Raw genomic sequence first — 18712 nt, 5'->3', positions numbered from 1 at the left:
GGACTAAAAACCAAAAAGAACTGAACCGGTTCCCATTGGGAACCAACCGGTGGAAAAGGGGTCTGAGTGTGCCATCTGAAACAATGTCACGGTTTGATCTCTGAGCTTTTTACCGTGACTATGGTCTCCAGTGTGTCCAGCACTATCAGAGAGGCCTCAGTAGCCAGGTTCCCGTCCACCACAGATTCCTGCTCCATCTCAGCCTTAGTCCTGGAAACAGACGATGGGTTTACCATCTAGCATTAGCAGCATCACACATCATATTAACCCATTTAGACCTTACATTTACAAATGCCTTCTAAAGTCTAAAGTTTTCTGAAAAACCCATGTTTCTACGTACCCCCAAAAATTATATGTTGTTCCAGGGACCCCGCCAGAAGCAAAGATTTGAGTTAAAAAACGTTTGCTCTGAAAGAATATATATATTCAATGATTTGTGCCAACATTTTCACGATAAAAAAAATAAATAGCAGACCTACAAGCTTGTAGTGTGGCACTCTGTGCCGTGCTATGAGCTTGTAGATCTGCTCTTTTTCAACAGCTAAAGTATGACATAATGCTTAAAACACCAAAAGGGGTTCCCGTTCAGATGGATTAACGAAGCATGCAGTATGTTTAATACAGTCAAAGACTGAGACTAGGGCTCCAATTAAGAGATCATTTTCATAATTACTTAATGCGTCTGTGTGATTCATTTAGACCATAATAAGGGTGCAAAAATGATAACAGACATCTTGCCTAAATTTACCTTACAGTCTATAATATTTAACAAAGACATCAAACATTTGCATTGTGGTGCAAATAAATAGCACATATTTGCATGCTACATCGCCAGATACAGTATATTATTCTACTCCTAAAATTGTAATCCAATCAACGGTTTTAGTGAGAGGTTTTAATTGAATCTTTCATAATATATCCCTTGTGAGACACAGTTTAAATTTGACTTCAGTCAGCTTCACATGTAAATGACCCACTTATCAACTCTGTCTGTGTTCTGTCTCCAGTGAGTAACATTCTTCCTCCATCTAACGTTCTCCTGGCTTCCGTAGGGACTCCGCTCTGGAAAGGAACGAACGCACACACATACGCAACACAGGCATTTACCGAATGAACGCACACACATACGCAACACAGGCATTTACCGAATGAACGCACACACATACACAACACAGGCATTTACAGAATGAACGCACACACATACACAACACAGGCATTTACCGAATGAACGCACACACACAACACAGGCATTTACAGAATGAACGCACACACATACACAACACAGGCATTTACAGAATGAACGCACACACATACGCAACACAGGCATTTACCGAATGAACGCACACACATACGCAACACAGGCATTTACAAAATGAATGCACAGACATACTGTACACTAAACAGGCTTTTACCAACAGACATACACCACACAGGCATTTACCAACAGACATACACCACAGAGGCATTTACCAACAGACATACACCACACAGGCATTTACCAACAGACATACACCACACAGGCATTTACCAACAGACATACACCACACAGGCTTTAACCAACAGACATACACCACACAGGCATTTACCAACAGACATACACCACAGAGGCATTTACCAACAGACATACACCACACAGGCATTTACCAACAGACATACACCACACAGGCATTTACCAACAGACATACACCACACAGGCATTTACCAACAGACATACACCACACAGGCATTTACCAACAGACATACACCACACAGGCATTTACCAACAGACATACACCACACAGGCATTTACCAACAGACATACACCACACAGGCTTTTACCAACAGACATACACCACACAGGCATTTACCAACAGACATACACCACACAGGCATTTACCAACAGACATACGCCACACAGGCTTTTACCAACAGACATACACCACACAGGCTTTTACCAACAGACATACACAACACAGGCTTTTACCAACAGACATACACCACACAGGCATTTACCAACAGACATACGCCACACAGGCTTTTACCAACAGACATACACAACACAGGCTTTTACCAACAGACATACACCACACAGGCTTTAACCAACAGACATACACCACACAGGCTTTAACCAACAGACATACACCACACAGGCTTTTACCAACAGACATACACCACACAGGCTTTTACCAACAGACATACACCACACAGGCTTTTACCAACAGACATACACCACACAGGCTTTTACCAACAGACATACACAACACAGGCTTTTACCAACAGACATACACCACACAGGCTTTAACCAACAGACATACACAACACAGGCTTTACCAACAGACATACACCACACAGGCTTTTACCAACAGACATACACCACACAGGCATTTACCAACAGACATACACCACACAGGCATTTACCAACAGACATACACCACACAGGCTTTAACCAACAGACATACACCACACAGGCTTTTACCAACAGACATACACCACACAGGCATTTACCAACAGACATACACCACACAGGCATTTACCAACAGACATACGCCACACAGGCTTTTACCAACAGACATACACCACACAGGCTTTAACCAACAGACATACACCACACAGGCTTTAACCAACAGACATACACCACACAGGCATTTACCAACAGACATACACAACACAGGCTTTTACCAACAGACATACACAACACAGGCATTTACCAACAGACATACACCACACAGGCTTTTACCAACAGACATACACCACACAGGCTTTTACCAACAGACATACACCACACAGGCTTTTACCAACAGACATACACCACACAGGCATTTACCAACAGACATACACAACACAGGCATTTACCAACAGACATACACCACACAGGCATTTACCAACAGACATACACCACACAGGCATTTACCAACAGACATACACCACACATGCATTTACCAACAGACATACACCACACAGGCTTTTACCAACAGACATACACCACACAGGCTTTTACCAACAGACATACACCACACAGGCATTTACCAACAGACATACACCACACAGGCATTTACCAACAGACATACACCACACAGGCATTTACCAACAGACATACACCACACAGGCTTTTACCAACAGACATACACCACACAGGCTTTTACCAACAGACATACACAACACAGGCTTTTACCAACAGACATACACCACAGAGGCATTTACCAACAGACATACACCACACAGGCATTTACCAACAGACATACACCACACAGGCTTTTACCAACAGACATACACCACACAGGCATTTACCAACAGACATACACCACACAGGCTTTTACCAACAGACATACACCACACAGGCTTTTACCAACAGACATACACCACACAGGCATTTACCAACAGACATACACAACACAGGCTTTTACCAACAGACATACACCACACAGGCTTTTACCAACAGACATACACCACACAGGCATTTACCAACATACACCACACAGGCTTTTACCAACAGACATACACCACACAGGCATTTACCAACAGACATACACCACACAGGCATTTACCAACAGACATACACCACACAGGCTTTTACCAACAGACAAACACCACACAGGCATTTACCAACAGACATACACAACACAGGCATTTACCAACAGACATACACCACACAGGCATTTACCGACAGACATACACCACACAGGCTTTTACCAACAGACATACACCACACAGGCATTTACCAACAGACATACACCACACAGGCTTTTACCAACAGACATACACCACACAGGCATTTACCAACAGACATACACCACAGAGGCATTTACCAACAGACATACACCACACAGGCTTTTACCAACAGACATACACCACACAGGCATTTACCAACAGACATACACCACACAGGCTTTTACCAACAGACATACACCACACAGGCATTTACCAACAGACATACACCACACAGGCATTTACCAACAGACATACACCACACAGGCTTTTACCAACAGACATACACCACACAGGCTTTTACCAACAGACATACACCACACAGGCATTTACCAACAGACATACACCACACAGGCTTTTACCAACAGACATACACCACACAGGCTTTTACCAACAGACATACACCACACAGGCATTTACCAACAGACATACACAACACAGGCATTTACCAACAGACATACACAACACAGGCTTTTACCAACAGACATACACCACACAGGCATTTACCAACAGACATACACCACACAGGCATTTACCAACAGACATACACCACACAGGCATTTACCAACAGACATACACCACACAGGCATTTACCAACAGACATACACAACACAGGCATTTACCAACAGACATACACCACACAGGCATTTACCAACAGACATACACCACACAGGCATTTACCAACAGACATACACCACACAGGCATTTACCAACAGACATACACCACACAGGCATTTACCAACAGACATACACCACACAGGCATTTACCAACAGACATACACCACACAGGCTTTTACCAACAGACATACACCACACAGGCATTTACCAACAGACATACACCACACAGGCATTTACCAACAGACATACACCACACAGGCATTTACCAACAGACATACACCACACAGGCATTTACCAACAGACATACACCACACAGGCTTTTACCAACAGACATACACCACACAGGCATTTACCAACAGACATACACAACACAGGCATTTACCAACAGACATACACCACACAGGCATTTACCAACAGACATACACCACACAGGCATTTACCAACAGACATACACCACACAGGCATTTACCAACAGACATACACCACACAGGCATTTACCAACAGACATACACCACACAGGCTTTTACCAACAGACATACACCACACAGGCATTTACCAACAGACATACACCACACAGGCTTTACCAACAGACATACACCACACAGGCATTTACCAACAGACATACACCACACAGGCATTTACCAACAGACATACACCACACAGGCATTTACCAACAGACATACACCACACAGGCATTTACCAACAGACATACACCACACAGGCATTTACCAACAGACATACACCACACAGGCATTTACCAACAGACATACGCCACACAGGCATTTACCAACAGACATACACCACACAGGCATTTACCAACAGACATACACCACACAGGCTTTTACCAACAGACATACACCACACAGGCATTTACCAACAGACATACACCACACAGGCATTTACCAACAGACATACACCACACAGGCATTTACCAACAGACATACACCACACAGGCATTTACCAACAGACATACACCACACAGGCTTTTACCAACAGACATACACCACACAGGCATTTACCAACAGACATACGCCACACAGGCATTTACCAACAGACATACACCACACAGGCATTTACCAACAGACATACACCACACAGGCATTTACCAACAGACATACACCACACAGGCATTTACCAACAGACATACACCACACAGGCATTTACCAACAGACATACACCACACAGGCATTTACCAACAGACATACACCACACAGGCTTTTACCAACAGACATACACAACACAGGCATTTACCAACAGACATACACCACACAGGCTTTTACCAACAGACATACACCACACAGGCATTTACCAACAGACATACACCACACAGGCTTTTACCAACAGACATACACCACACAGGCATTTACCAACAGACATACACCACACAGGCATTTACCAACAGACATACACCACACAGGCTTTTACCAACAGACATACACAACACAGGCATTTACCAACAGACATACACCACACAGGCTTTTACCAACAGACATACACCACACAGGCATTTACCAACAGACATACACCACACAGGCATTTACCAACAGACATACACCACACAGGCATTTACCAACAGACATACACCACACAGGCTTTTACCAACAGACATACACCACACAGGCATTTACCAACAGACATACACCACACAGGCTTTTACCAACAGACATACACCACACAGGCTTTTACCAACAGACATACACCACACAGGCTTTTACCAACAGACATACACAACACAGGCTTTTACCAACAGACATACACCACACAGGCTTTTACCAACAGACATACACCACACAGGCTTTACCAACAGACATACACCACACAGGCTTTTACCAACAGACATACACCACACAGGCTTTTACCAACAGACATACACCACACAGGCATTTACCAACAGACATACACCACACAGGCTTTTACCAACAGACATACACCACACAGGCATTTACCAACAGACATACACCACACAGGCTTTACCAACAGACATACACCACACAGGCTTTACCAACAGACATACACCACACAGGCTTTTACAAACATAGACCACACAGGCTTTTACCAACAGACATACACAACACAGGCATTTACCAACAGACATACACAACACAGGCATTTACCAACAGACATACACCACACAGGCATTTACCAACAGACATACACCACACAGGCTTTTACCAACAGACATACACCACACAGGCATTTACCAACAGACATACACCACACAGGCATTTACCAACAGACATACACCACACAGGCATTTACCAACAGACATACACCACACAGGCATTTACCAACAGACATACACCACACAGGCTTTTACCAACAGACATACACCACACAGACATTTACCAACAGACATACACCACACAGGCTTTTACAAACATAGACCACACAGGCTTTTACCAACAGACATACACCACACAGGCATTTACCAACAGACATACACCACACAGGCATTTACCAACAGACATACACCACACAGGCATTTACCAACAGACATACACCACACAGGCATTTACCAACAGACATACACCACACAGGCTTTTACCAACAGACATACACCACACAGGCATTTACCAACAGACATACACCACACAGGCATTTACCAACAGACATACACCACACAGGCTTTTACCAACAGACATACACCACACAGGCATTTACCAACAGACATACACCACACAGGCATTTACCAACAGACATACACCACACAGGCTTTTACAAACAGACATACACCACACAGGCATTTACCAACAGACATACACAACACAGGCTTTTACCAACAGACATACACCACACAGGCTTTTACCAACAGACATACACCACACAGGCATTTACCAACAGACATACACCACACAGGCTTTTACCAACAGACATACACCACACAGGCATTTACCAACAGACATACACCACACAGGCATTTACCAACAGACATACACCACACAGGCTTTTACCAACAGACATACACAACACAGGCATTTACCAACAGACATACACCACACAGGCATTTACCAACAGACATACACCACACAGGCTTTTACCAACAGACATACACCACACAGGCTTTTACCAACAGACATACACCACACAGGCTTTTACAAACATAGACCACACAGGCATTTACCAACAGACATACACCACACAGGCTTTTACCAACAGACATACACCACACAGGCATTTACCAACAGACATACACCACACAGGCATTTACCAACAGACATACACCACACAGGCATTTACCAACAGACATACACCACACAGGCATTTACCAACAGACATACACCACACAGGCTTTACCAACAGACATACACCACACAGGCATTTACCAACAGACATACACCACACAGGCATTTACCAACAGACATACACCACACAGGCATTTACCAACAGACATACACCACACAGGCATTTACCAACAGACATACACCACACAGGCATTTACCAACAGACATACACCACACAGGCATTTACCAACAGACATACGCCACACAGGCATTTACCAACAGACATACACCACACAGGCATTTACCAACAGACATACACCACACAGGCATTTACCAACAGACATACACCACACAGGCATTTACCAACAGACATACACCACACAGGCTTTTACCAACAGACATACACCACACAGGCATTTACCAACAGACATACACAACACAGGCTTTTACCAACAGACATACACCACACAGGCTTTAACCAACAGACATACACCACACAGGCTTTTACCAACAGACATACACAACACAGGCATTTACCAACAGACATACACCACACAGGCTTTAACCAACAGACATACACCACACAGGCATTTACCAACAGACATACACCACACAGGCTTTTACCAACAGACATACACCACACAGGCATTTACCAACAGACATACACCACACAGGCTTTTACCAACAGACATACACCACACAGGCTTTTACCAACAGACATACACCACACAGGCATTTACCAACAGACATACACCACACAGGCATTTACCAACAGACATACACCACACAGGCATTTACCAACAGACATACACCACACAGGCTTTTACCAACAGACATACACAACACAGGCATTTACCAACAGACATACACCACACAGGCTTTTACCAACAGACATACACCACACAGGCTTTTACCAACAGACATACACCACACAGGCATTTACCAACAGACATACACCACACAGGCTTTTACCAACAGACATACACCACACAGGCTTTTACCAACAGACATACACCACACAGGCATTTACCAACAGACATACACCACACAGGCATTTACCAACAGACATACACCACACAGGCATTTACCAACAGACATACACCACACAGGCTTTTACCAACAGACATACACCACACAGGCATTTACCAACAGACATACACCACACAGGCTTTTACCAACAGACATACACCACACAGGCATTTACCAACAGACATACACCACACAGGCATTTACCAACAGACATACACCACACAGGCTTTTACCAACAGACATACACAACACAGGCATTTACCAACAGACATACACCACACAGGCTTTTACCAACAGACATACACCACACAGGCATTTACCAACAGACATACACCACACAGGCATTTACCAACAGACATACACCACACAGGCATTTACCAACAGACATACACCACACAGGCTTTTACCAACAGACATACACCACACAGGCATTTACCAACAGACATACACCACACAGGCTTTTACCAACAGACATACACCACACAGGCTTTTACCAACAGACATACACCACACAGGCTTTTACCAACAGACATACACCACACAGGCTTTTACCAACAGACATACACCACACAGGCTTTACCAACAGACATAGACCACACAGGCTTTACCAACAGACATACACCACACAGGCTTTACCAACAGACATACACCACACAGGCTTTTACAAACATAGACCACACAGGCTTTTACCAACAGACATACACAACACAGGCATTTACCAACAGACATACACAACACAGGCATTTACCAACAGACATACACCACACAGGCATTTACCAACAGACATACACCACACAGGCTTTTACCAACAGACATACACCACACAGGCATTTACCAACAGACATACACCACACAGGCATTTACCAACAGACATACACCACACAGGCATTTACCAACAGACATACACCACACAGGCATTTACCAACAGACATACACCACACAGGCTTTTACCAACAGACATACACCACACAGACATTTACCAACAGACATACACCACACAGGCTTTTACAAACATAGACCACACAGGCTTTTACCAACAGACATACACCACACAGGCATTTACCAACAGACATACACCACACAGGCATTTACCAACAGACATACACCACACAGGCATTTACCAACAGACATACACCACACAGGCTTTTACCAACAGACATACACCACACAGGCATTTACCAACAGACATACACCACACAGGCATTTACCAACAGACATACACCACACAGGCTTTTACCAACAGACATACACCACACAGGCATTTACCAACAGACATACACCACACAGGCTTTTACAAACAGACATACACCACACAGGCATTTACCAACAGACATACACAACACAGGCTTTTACCAACAGACATACACCACACAGGCTTTTACCAACAGACATACACCACACAGGCATTTACCAACAGACATACACCACACAGGCTTTTACCAACAGACATACACCACACAGGCATTTACCAACAGACATACACCACACAGGCATTTACCAACAGACATACACCACACAGGCTTTTACCAACAGACATACACAACACAGGCATTTACCAACAGACATACACCACACAGGCATTTACCAACAGACATACACCACACAGGCTTTTACCAACAGACATACACCACACAGGCTTTTACCAACAGACATACACCACACAGGCTTTTACAAACATAGACCACACAGGCATTTACCAACAGACATACACCACACAGGCTTTTACCAACAGACATACACCACACAGGCATTTACCAACAGACATACACCACACAGGCTTTTACCAACAGACATACACCACACAGGCATTTACCAACAGACATACACCACACAGGCATTTACCAACAGACATACACCACACAGGCATTTACCAACAGACATACACCACACAGGCATTTACCAACAGACATACACCACACAGGCTTTTACCAACAGACATACACCACACAGACATTTACCAACAGACATACACCACACAGGCATTTACCAACAGACATACACCACACAGGCATTTACCAACAGACATACACCACACAGGCATTTACCAACAGACATACACCACACAGGCATTTACCAACAGACATACACCACACAGGCTTTTACCAACAGACATAGACCACACAGGCATTTACCAACAGACATACACCACACAGGCATTTACCAACAGACATACACCACACAGGCTTTTACCAACAGACATACACCACACAGGCATTTACCAACAGACATACACAACACAGGCTTTTACCAACAGACATACACCACACAGGCTTTTACCAACAGACATACACCACACAGGCATTTACCAACAGACATACGCCACACAGGCTTTTACAAACATAGACCACACAGGCATTTACCAACAGACATACACCACACAGGCTTTTACAAACATAGACCACACAGGCATTTACCAACAGACATACACCACACAGGCATTTACCAACAGACATACACCACACAGGCATTTACCAACAGACATACACCACACAGGCTTTTACCAACAGACATACACCACACAGGCATTTACCAACAGACATACACCACACAGGCATTTACCAACAGACATACACCACACAGGCATTTACCAACAGACATACACCACACAGGCTTTTACCAACAGACATACACCACACAGGCATTTACCAACAGACATACACCACACAGGCTTTTACCAACAGACATACACCACACAGGCTTTACCAACAGACATACACCACACAGGCATTTACCAACAGACATACACCACACAGGCATTTACCAACAGACATACACCACACAGGCTTTTACCAACAGACATACACCACACAGGCTTTTACCAACAGACATACACCACACAGGCATTTACCAACAGACATACACCACACAGGCATTTACCAACAGACATACACCACACAGGCTTTAACCAACAGACATACACCACACAGGCATTTACCAACAGACAGACATACATCACACAGGCTTTTACCAACGCAAACGTGAGTATTATGCCTGATTCATATTTCATACACGTTTTGTGCATCGTGTCGAGCAACAACCAGGTTGTTTTTATTTTATTTAGGGTGCCTGGATCTGCCTCGGATGTTACAGGGAGTGTTTTTCAGGGAGTGTGTGTGTTTCAGGGAGTGTGTTTCAGGGAGTGTGTGTGTTTCAGGGAGTGTGTGTGTTTCTCTGTGTGTCTCTCTGGTGTGTATGACCAATGTTGACTGAATACGTTCATGTACATGTTGTGTTGTTTACATTCTGGACTTGTTTGGATTCAAGCACCGACATGTTGTGTCGAGCATGTGGGACATCAGAAGCAACTGAAAAAAGCATGTATGTATGTATGTATGTATGTATGCGTGTCACACGTGTCATTTAGGCTCTCTCTGTCAGCAGCGCAGGAGCAGTGGAGCGCCGTGCTCTCTCTCTGAGCGCAGAGAGTGGGGAGTGGGAGGGGCGAGCGCGCACACTATCTTCTTAAAGAGACAGGCTGCATTTTCACGGATTTGGACATCATATCGCTACATTATACACATACTCCCGTCTCCCCCTTAAATATTTTTTTTTTGCGAATCTGCGCTGATCTCATAAAAGACCTATGAAATCCTCAGGACGGAAATCCGTCCCCAGGACGGAGAACTTTAAGCCCTGCGTGTGTGTGTGTGTGTGTGTGTGTGTGTGTGTGTGGTAGTCACCTCTGCTGCGGCGCACCATCTCCTGTCGTGCTCCGATGGTTCCCAGTATGGCCTCCTCCAGACGGGCCTTCATGTCCTGAGACTTCTTGAACGTCAGGCTGTTGATCCTCTCCAGAGTCTTCTTGCCCTGCAAACCCCGCCATGGACAACAATGGACATCAATGACACTCTCTAACATGAGGTGGAAGATTGTTCCACAGTGTGGGCCCTACAACAGAAAACCATCTGCCTGTTGGTCCCTGCTGGTCCAATGTCTTTTTGAATGGGGGTGTGTGGACGAATACAGATCAATCTGGGCATCCTTGACATGAAATGGTTTGAGAACCACTTGGTGTAGTGTGCTAGGAACTATATTTATATTGGTGTAGTGTGCTAGGAACTATATTTATATTGGTGTAGTGTGCTAGGAACTATATTTATATTGGTGTAGTGTGCTAGGAACTATATTTATATTGGTGTAGTGTGCTAGGAACTATATTTATATTGGTGTAGTGTGCTAGGAACTATATTTATATTGGTGTAGTGTGCTAGGAACTATATTTATATTGGTGTAGTGTGCTAGGAACTATATTTATATTGGTGTAGTGTGCTAGGAACTATATTTATATTGGTGTAGTGTGCTAGGAACTATATTTATATTGGTGTAGTGTGCTAGGAACTATATTTATATTGGTGTAGTGTGCTAGGAACTATATTTATATTGGTGTAGTGTGCTAGGAACTATATTTATATTGGTGTAGTGTGCTAGGAACTATATTTATATTGAACCACTTGGTGTAGTGTGCTAGGAACTATATTTATATTGAACCACTTGGTGTAGTGTGCTAGGAACTATATTTATATTGAACCACTTGGTGTAGTGTGCTAGGAACTATATTTATATTGCAGTATAGTAAAAAAAAAATATATATATATAAAAAGGGGGAACAAAAGCCAAGGCCAATCTAAAGTTTCAAAACATTAGGAGGCTGACCTCAGTTACTGTGATGTAACACGACACAACTACAGTTAATTAATGTGTGCGTTGCATTTAGGTGTGCCAATGTGCAAGCACGGATTGTATTAATACTGTAGACTACTGTCTACAGTATGCACATTGGCACATCCAAATGTAACACACCCACTGTTAAATTGAATAGCTGCAGATGTGTTGCTTACGTTGAACCTACAAATATGTCTACATAACATGATAAATCACAGTTGTCATGGATAGTGCTACTGCCTGGGGGTTTAAGTACAATTACTGTACATAATATAAAAGTAACTGTAGTGTGTTCTGTGCCAAGTAAAAGTATTCCAAAGCGTACCTTGTACTCCAAGCAGGACACACAGAGGTAGCGTACTGTACCTTGTACTCTAAGCAGGACACACAGAGGTAGCTTACTGTACCTTGTACTCAAAGCAGGACACACAGAGGTAGTTACTGTACCTTGTACTCAAAGCAGGACACACAGAGGTATTGTACTGTACCTTGTACTCAAAGCAGGACACACAGAGGTAGTTACTGTACCTTGTACTCCAAGCAGGACACACAGAGGTAGCGTACTGTACCTTGTACTCCAAGCAGGACACACAGAGGTAGCGTACTGTACCTTGTACTCAAAGCAGGACACACAGAGGTATTGTACTGTACCTTGTACTCAAAGCAGGACACACAGAGGTATTGTACTGTACCTTGTACTCTAAGCAGGACACACAGAGGTAGCATACTGTACCTTGTACTCTAAGCAGGACACACAGAGGTAGCATACTGTACCTTGTACTCTAAGCAGGACACACAGAGGTAGCTTACTGTACCTTGTACTCTAAGCAGGACACACAGAGGTAGCGTACTGTACCTTGTACTCAAAGCAGGACACACAGAGGTAGCATACTGTACCTTGTACTCAAAGCAGGACACACAGAGGTAGTGTACCTTGTACTCTAAGCAGGACACACAGAGGTAGCATACTGTACCTTGTACTCTAAGCAGGACACACAGAGGTAGCATACTGTACCTTGTACTCTAAGCAGGACACACAGAGGTAGTTACTGTACCTTGTACTCTAAGCAGGACACACAGAGGTAGCATACTGTACCTTGTACTCTAAGCAGGACACACAGAGGTAGTTACTGTACCTTGTACTCTAAGCAGGACACACAGAGGTAGCATACTGTACCTTGTACTCAAAGCAGGACACACAGAGGTAGTTACTGTACCTTGTACTCAAAGCAGGACACACAGAGGTAGCTTACTGTACCTTGTACTCAAAGCAGGACACACAGAGGTAGTTACTGTACCTTGTACTCAAAGCAGGACACACAGAGGTAGTTACTGTACCTTGTACTCAAAGCAGGACACACAGAGGTAGCGTACTGTACCTTGTACTCAAAGCAGGACACACAGAGGTAGCGTACTGTACCTTGTACTCAAAGCAGGACACACAGAGGTAGTTACTGTACCTTGTACTCAAAGCAGGACACACAGAGGTAGTTACTGTACCTTGTACTCAAAGCAGGACACACAGAGGTAGTTACTGTACCTTGTACTCAAAGCAGGACACACAGAGGTAGCGTACTGTACCTTGTACTCAAAGCAGGACACACAGAGGTAGCATACTGTACCTTGTACTCAAAGCAGGACACACAGAGGTAGTTACTGTACCTTGTACTCAAAGCAGGACACACAGAGGTAGCATACTGTACCTTGTACTCAAAGCAGGACACACAGAGGTAGCGTACTGTACCTTGTACTCAAAGCAGGACACACAGAGGTAGCATACTGTACCTTGTACTCAAAGCAGGACACACAGAGGTAGCGTACTGTACCTTGTACTCAAAGCAGGACACACAGAGGTAGCGTACTGTACCTTGTACTCTAAGCAGGACACACAGAGGTAGCATACTGTACCTTGTACTCAAAGCAGGACACACAGAGGTAGCATACTGTACCTTGTACTCTAAGCAGGACACACAGAGGTAGTTACTGTACCTTGTACTCAAAGCAGGACACACAGAGGTAGCATACTGTACCTTGTACTCTAAGCAGGACACACAGAGGTAGCGTACTGTACCTTGTACTCAAAGCAGGACACACAGAGGTAGCATACTGTACCTTGTACTCTAAGCAGGACACACAGAGGTAGTTACTGTACCTTGTACTCAAAGCAGGACACACAGAGGTAGCATACTGTACCTTGTACTCAAAGCAGGACACACAGAGGTAGCATACTGTACCTTGTACTCTAAGCAGGACACACAGAGGTAGTTACTGTACCTTGTACTCAAAGCAGGACACACAGAGGTAGCATACTGTACCTTGTACTCAAAGCAGGACACACAGAGGTAGCATACTGTACCTTGTACTCAAAGCAGGACACACAGAGGTAGCATACTGTACCTTGTACTCTAAGCAGGACACACAGAGGTAGTTACTGTACCTTGTACTCAAAGCAGGACACACAGAGGTAGCATACTGTACCTTGTACTCTAAGCAGGACACACAGAGGTAGTTACTGTACCTTGTACTCAAAGCAGGACACACAGAGGTAGCATACTGTACCTTGTACTCAAAGCAGGACACACAGAGGTAGCATACTGTACCTTGTACTCTAAGCAGGACACACAGAGGTAGTTACTGTACCTTGTACTCAAAGCAGGACACACAGAGGTAGCATACTGTACCTTGTACTCAAAGCAGGACACACAGAGGTAGCATACTGTACCTTGTACTCAAAGCAGGACACACAGAGGTAGCATACTGTACCTTGTACTCCAAGCAGGACACACAGAGGTAGTTACTGTACCTTGTACTGTAAGCAGGACACACAGAGGTAGTAACTGTACCTTGTACTGAAGCAGGACACACAGAGGTAGCGTACTGTAGTAACTGTACCTTGTACTCAAAGCAGGACACACAGAGGTAGTTACTGTACCTTGTACTGTAAGCAGGACACACAGAGGTAGCATACTGTACCTTGTACTCAAAGCAGGACACACAGAGGTAGCATACTGTACCTTGTACTCAAAGCAGGACACAGAGGTAGCATACTGTACCTTGTACTCAAAGCAGGACACACAGAGGTAGCATACTGTACCTTGTACTCAAAGCAGGACACACAGAGGTAGCATACTGTACCTTGTACTCAAAGCAGGACACACAGAGGTAGCATACTGTACCTTGTACTCCAAGCAGGACACACAGAGGTAGTTACTGTACCTTGTACTGTAAGCAGGACACACAGAGGTAGTAACTGTACCTTGTACTGAAGCAGGACACACAGAGGTAGCGTACTGTAGTAACTGTACCTTGTACTCAAAGCAGGACACACAGAGGTAGTTACTGTACCTTGTACTGTAAGCAGGACACACAGAGGTAGCATACTGTACCTTGTACTCAAAGCAGGACACACAGAGGTAGCATACTGTACCTTGTACTCAAAGCAGGACACAGAGGTAGCATACTGTACCTTGTACTCAAAGCAGGACACACAGAGGTAGTTACTGTACCTTGTACTCAAAGCAGGACACACAGAGGTAGCATACTGTACCTTGTACTCAAAGCAGGACACACAGAGGTAGTTACTGTACCTTGTACTGTAAGCAGGACACACAGAGGTAGTAACTGTACCTTGTACTGAAGCAGGACACACAGAGGTAGCGTACTGTACCTTGTACTCAAAGCAGGACACACAGAGGTAGCATACTGTACCTTGTACTCAAAGCAGGACACACAGAGGTAGCATACTGTAGTAACTGTACCTTGTACTCAAAGCAGGACACACAGAGGTACTGTACCTTGTACTCAAAGCAGGACACACAGAGGTACTGTACCTTGTACTCAAAGCAGGACACACAGAGGTGCAGCAGCTCCAACAGGCGGTTGATCTGCAGCACGGACAGGTCAGACACCCAGCGCTCCAGCAGAGAGCCGTCGGCGTTCTTCAGCACCCACAGGAAGCACACCAGCAGAGTCCTGCTGCACTCTGCAGACAGAGAGCTGCACTGACGCCCTGCCTGCACACACACACACACACACACACACACACACACACACACACACACACACACACACACACACACACACACACACACACACACACACACACACACACACACACACACACACACACACACACACACACACACACACACACACACACACACACACACACACACACACACACACACACACACACACACACACACACACACACACACACACACACTTGTATCACTATACTTGCGAGGACACTGCAGACAGAGAGCTGCACTGACGCCCTGCCTGAGGATGATGGACACATGTCACACACACACACGTTTGTTGTGAGGACGTCAACGTTTTAACCCATTTAGACCCGAGGGCGATTCTACAAAAGCCTTCTAGATCAGTAGTTAGTTCTCAAACGCTTTTACAATTCAAAATTATTCAACATATATAATATGATATAATATAATATAATAACAACATTTCCAGTTGTCCAGAAGCGGCAACAATCCGCATTTGGCATGCCTGACAAAGAACTCCATATGCCATTCTGACCGGGCACCCATTTTGGTGTCATCATGTCGTGCTTTAGCTATTGAAAAATAGCAGATCTACAAGCTCGTATCGCGCCACCGAGTGGCGCGATACGAGCTTGTAGGTCTGCTATTTTTGAAAAATCGAAGAGCGACTGACATTTTTTGAATCTGATCTCAGGTCGGAATGGGTTCATCAGACCAGTGTGTGTCCGGCGGAAACCTCGTATGAATCTGATCTCAGGTCAGAATGGGTTCATCAGACCAGTGTGTCCCCGGCGGAAACCTCGTATGAATCTGATCTCAGGTCAGAATGGGATATATGGGCATATAAGGGACACATAACTGGGCGAGGCGTGTTCCACAACACCACAATGATGCGTGACCTCGCCCTTTGTTAGCCTTGATCACACCTGATCACCCCCCAACGGGCACTGTTGATACTCCCATTCTGACCTGAGATCAGATTCATACGAGGTTTCCGCCGGACACACACTGGTCTGATGAACCCATTCTGACCCGAGATCAGATTCTAAAAATGTCAGTCGCTCTTCGATTGTTCAAAAATAGCAGACCTACAAGCTCGTATCGCGCCACTCGGTGGCGCGATATGAGCTTGTAGATCTGCTATTTTTCAATAGCTAAAGCATAACATGATGCCAACACCAAAATGGGTGCCCGGTCAGAATGGGCTAGTATCGCTAAAAGCATCACGTCTCTGTGTGTACCTGTATTTCCACGTTTCGGTCTAAACGACCTTCATCATGCGTATCCTTGATGACAGTGTGCGGTACCCTTTTCTTCTCAAGAATTAAACATGTAAATGATAGCAAAAATGTATTGCGATGATCTCAAATCATTGCCTTTAGGCGATTATGTAATAACTGTGACTGTGTGTGTGTGTGTGTGTGTGTGTGTGTGTGTGTGTAGGCAGAGAGACAGCACTGTCCTCCCAGACAGACAGAGGCTGACCTCCGACCT

The 18712-nt window shown here is 44.5% G+C and overlaps 1 protein-coding gene across 2 annotated transcripts in view; it reads right to left on the bottom strand.

The window, feature by feature from the left end:
* dock6 (dedicator of cytokinesis 6) overlaps positions 1–18712 on the bottom strand; it is a 116992-nt gene that overhangs the window by 17413 nt on the left and 80867 nt on the right. For both annotated transcript variants that reach the window (XM_083779469.1, XM_083779470.1), the window contains exons 31-34: positions 17045–17227; positions 12233–12359; positions 978–1062; positions 114–210 (exon numbers count right to left, since the gene is read on the bottom strand). In XM_083779469.1, coding sequence (XP_083635595.1) covers positions 114–210; positions 978–1062; positions 12233–12359; positions 17045–17227 — 492 coding nt within the window. The remainder of the gene's footprint in view (positions 1–113; positions 211–977; positions 1063–12232; positions 12360–17044; positions 17228–18712) is intronic.

This window comes from Protomyctophum parallelum, assembly GCF_964188405.1.
Source record: "Protomyctophum parallelum genome assembly, chromosome: 13".
Lineage (NCBI taxonomy): Eukaryota > Metazoa > Chordata > Actinopteri > Myctophiformes > Myctophidae > Protomyctophum > Protomyctophum parallelum.
This window is presented reverse-complemented; position numbering and strand designations above follow the sequence as displayed.